This window comes from Gavialis gangeticus, unplaced genomic scaffold, assembly GCF_001723915.1.
Source record: "Gavialis gangeticus isolate Ggan-Ray unplaced genomic scaffold, GavGan_comp1, whole genome shotgun sequence".
NCBI lineage: Eukaryota > Metazoa > Chordata > Crocodylia > Gavialidae > Gavialis > Gavialis gangeticus.
In genome coordinates, this window is record NW_017729032.1 from 70,209,883 (window position 1) to 70,214,072 (window position 4,190).

General features: G+C 42.0%; 1 protein-coding gene across 1 annotated transcript in view; it reads left to right on the forward strand.

The window, feature by feature from the left end:
* The window catches only part of EPSTI1 (epithelial stromal interaction 1), a 131,713-nt gene that overhangs the window by 24,783 nt on the left and 102,740 nt on the right, over window positions 1-4,190 (forward strand). Inside the window, exon 2 of the mRNA XM_019525289.1 lies at window positions 2,017-2,075. Within this exon, the coding sequence (XP_019380834.1) occupies window positions 2,017-2,075 (59 nt within the window). The remainder of the gene's footprint in view (window positions 1-2,016; window positions 2,076-4,190) is intronic.

Genomic DNA, 4,190 nt, shown 5'->3' on the forward strand with positions numbered 1-4,190 from the left:
AGGGGGGACCAGAAGGGTTTGGGGGAGACGCTGTTTCCCCTAGCGCCCGCTGGCATAACAAGGAGTAATGGGCACAAGTTGATGGAGAGGAGGTATAGATTGGACATCTGCAAGAACTACTTCACAGTTAGGGCGGCTAGGAGCTGGAACCAACTTCCAAGGGAAGTGGTGCTGGCCCCTACCCTGGGCGTCTTTAAGAAGAGGCTGGATGCCTACCTGGCTGGACTCATTTGAGTCCCGTTTCTTGTTTTTGGGGTTTTGTTCTCCCGCCCTGGCGGGGGGTCGGGCTAGAAGATCTACTAGGTCCCTTCCGACCCTTAATCTATGAATCTATGAAACAGCTAGGGGTGCAGGGCCCCAGAACCCTCCTGCACCTATCTTCTTGACACCTGGCAGGCTTCATAGCCTCAGAAGGGGCTACTATCCCTGCAGCTTTCACTCTGCTGCGCCTTAACACACACAGTATCACCCATGTCACAAGTTTTGTTTGTCCACAGCTTGATGTGCAGTTTCCCCCAAATCCCTGCACTTATCTTCTTGAAGCTTGGCAGGCTTTGTAGACTCAGCAGGGGCCACTACCCCTGCAGTTTTCATCCTGCTGCGCCTTAACACACACAGGGTCACCTATGTCATGAGTTTTGCCTGTCAGCAGCTTGAGGTGCAGTTCCCCCCAAACCCCTACACCGATCTTCTTGAAACTTGGCAGGCTTTGTGGCCGCAACATAGGCTACTGCCCCTGCAGTTTTCATCACCCTGTGTTGTAACACTTAGACGTGAAATGAGTTTTGCTTTCATGAATTTGGGGTGCAGTTCCCCCCAAACCCCTGCACCAATCTTCTTGAAACTTGGCAGGCTTCACGCTCTCAGCAGAGGCTACAACCCTGCAAATTTCATCCAAAACAGATAAAAAAACAACAAAGTTATAGCTATTTAATTGATTCCCCATTATACCCTATGTCCAGATCTCCTAAGTGGCTCTGAAGCTTTTCCAAAGTGCTTCGGAAGCTCCGAGCCACTTCAGAAAGCCTAACAAAGCCAGCGTTTCAATCTGGACATGCTGCTTCGGACACCGAAGCACCCAAAGCTTCTCTGGATCCAGAGCATGGTCTGAAGCCTCGCACAGCCCTAATTTTCATGCTTCACATATTCAAAGTGTTTTGCTTCAAGTACTACACTACATAACAGTCCTGAGAAACTTAGACCCCTATTGAGAGGTCACATAGGAAATTAATGACAGGTGGCATGGTTTTGTGTGGTGCTGGATATCTTCAAGCTTAGGTTAGATATTAGGAATTTTTTTCTCATTACAAGGGTAGTAAAACACTGGAACAGGTAACCCAGAGGGGTGGTGAAATCTCCATTCTTGGAAGATTTTAATACCCAGCTAGACAGAGCTTTGGCTGGGATGGTCTAGTTGGGGACAGTCCTGCTTTGAGCAGCAGGTTTGACTACATGACCTCCTGAGGTCCCTTCCAACCCTAATTTTCTATGATTGTATGATTCAGTACTCATTGATATGGGCACTAAGCACCCAGGATGGAAGCTAGATATAGGAATAGCATACAAAACTGTCAGCTTCCATGCCACAACCAGCAGACAATATTCTTTACCTGCTCCAGGACAGGACATACTGTACTTTCATAGTTGAGTCACCTGCTATATGAAATTAAGGGTATTAGATGTTGGCATTTTATAAAGGAACTTTCAGAAACAAAGGGAGGACAGGACTATGCCTTTCTGAATATCTTATCCTTGGTGTTCATGATGTACCAGGTGACTTGTGGTGAAAATATCCCTGTGTCTATATCTACGGCAAAATCAAATCCCAAGTGCTCTCAGTGGTATTTCTATAATAAATCTAAAGTTCTATACTGAAATAAAGGTTAGTACTGACATGACATTGTTAACTGTGGTAGCAGGAAAATCAGTGACCCAAAGCTGTTCCTTCTACTCCCATGTTCCCATGTATCCATAGACCCATACGATGATATGAAAAGTCTTTTTCTTGTCTTACAGCTGCAATGCATATGTCTTGGTACCACCAAATGAAACTAGAAGAAATGAGTTACAGAGAAGTAAGTGCATTATCTACTGAACTCCCTTATATTTTTATTTATTTATTTCACAAAATTCAGCATTTATCTGGGGAGCTTCATGGCCTTTGCAGTCTTTATACCTCCTTTACATTACTTTCAGATGGGCAGCCATGATGATATACCTACCTACCACAGCATAAAAGCCACTCTCCATCAACATGCAGGCTTTTCTTAGAACTAATTTTTCATTTGACCAAAAAAATACAGGAACATCATTCAACTATTAAATTATGTTCTTTTGGTAAAGGTAATGCGATGACTGTTCAAATTAAATTCCATAACATACCTTTGGTTGATGCTTCTCTTCAGGTTCATCTCTCCCACATGGATGTCTTGCATCTAGATTGGAGGATTCAGTTTTGAACCTTGTTTAGCCATAATGGGTTAATTTTTCTCAGATGTCACCCTAAACCTCATGTACATACTGTATGTTTATATGGTTAAAATGTTCTCTTAGAAAAGTTCATACTTGTTCAAATATGGCTGTAGTGCTTCCAGAAAGTTGTATATTTGCATACACAATGTATGTCCACTTAGAAAATGTGTACAGGAAATTCTTACCAGTACCTTCTCCATTACTGTTTAAGATTCCTTCAGTGCACTGACTGATTTTGAGCAACACAGAACATCCACAGCTTCCATGGAGCTTCAGTAGAAGCTGCAGGCACTTGCTGCCTTACCAAATCAAGTCTACCAGTTTTAGCAAGGGTATCTTATTCTTTATCAGCTAAAATGCACCAACCACTTAAAGAACCATGGTTGCCTTTTTACTGAAAGTTTTGCATGAAGAAAAGCTCAGGTGAATTAGAAGCTAGAACTTCTGCACAGAATCCAGCAATGAAAAACTGCTTACACAGAGTCTTTAGTAATAAGCTTAGCAACACAAGTAATTGCAATAAAACTTCATAAACAAATATAACTGAAGAGTGATGTTGTAGTATACAGGAATACATGGAGTAAACTCTTCTAGATGGCAATGTGGTGTATCCTTGGATTGGAAAAGTTTGTGTTGTTTGGCTTCAACTAAAAGACTTAATAGAAGTGACTATACAAAATAATACATACAAAATATGCACAAGAAGAAATAAAAACACACTAAGAAGTTTTATTTAATAGCAGTGAAAACAAAAGAGTAACTATGCACTGTAATTCTACACTGATAATCTTCATATTATCCCAGAACTACCATTGCTGTATACTATAGATCAGCAGTGTGCAGGTTTGAAATACATTTAAACTTGGAATACATTTCAAGTTTAATTTCATGGCTTTTAACAGCCTCTTAAGAGTTAGTGGATGATCATGGGTTTGGGCTAAGGTGTTTCAATTCCCTTCCTTCAATTTTGCTGATGTGGGGTTGGTTTTCCTCCAGTTGCAAGGAGAAAGCCAGAAGGCCTGTCAGCACCAATCTGTGATCAGCCCAAGATGGAAATAATTGGGCTGAGGGCAAGGAGAATGAAAGCTAGGTCTAATGGTAGCAGCATAGTCTATAATAAAATGGCATTTCTGTCTTATGCCCATAAGATACTAGGCTTCAATTTATCAGTGCTTATGTAGGTAGTCTTGTTGGATTCAATGTTGGATACAAGCACTTTGCTGGATTTGGGTTTAGGTACTTGATAGTCAAGTAAAGCAGTCAAGAAAGATATTTGTCCCTGCACCTATGCAGAGACTTGTACAGTGACTGAAGCTTTTTTCTCTCTTAGGAAAAAAACATATTTTACACATATAAATTAGAATACTTTTTCCCCCTACACTAGTGTACACATTACCTGAGGGGGAAGTTTACTTTTTTTTTTTCTGAGGCTGGCAAAGATAAAGCTGGCTCCCAGAACATCTTAGAGCAGGGGCAGGCAACTATTTTGGGCAGAGGGCTGCTTACTGAGTTTTGGCAAGCTGTTGAGGGCTGCATTGGTAGCCCCAACCCTTGACAGGTGCCCCACCCCCTGGTTGCCATCTTGTGACCGGAAATCCTGGCCCCTAATTCCTGACCTTTGCCACCAGAAGTCCCTTCCCTTGCCCCAGAAATCTGCCTTTCAGCAAGGGGTTTTGCCTTCTCAGAACCAGAAAAATACCAAATTATATTCTAAAAAT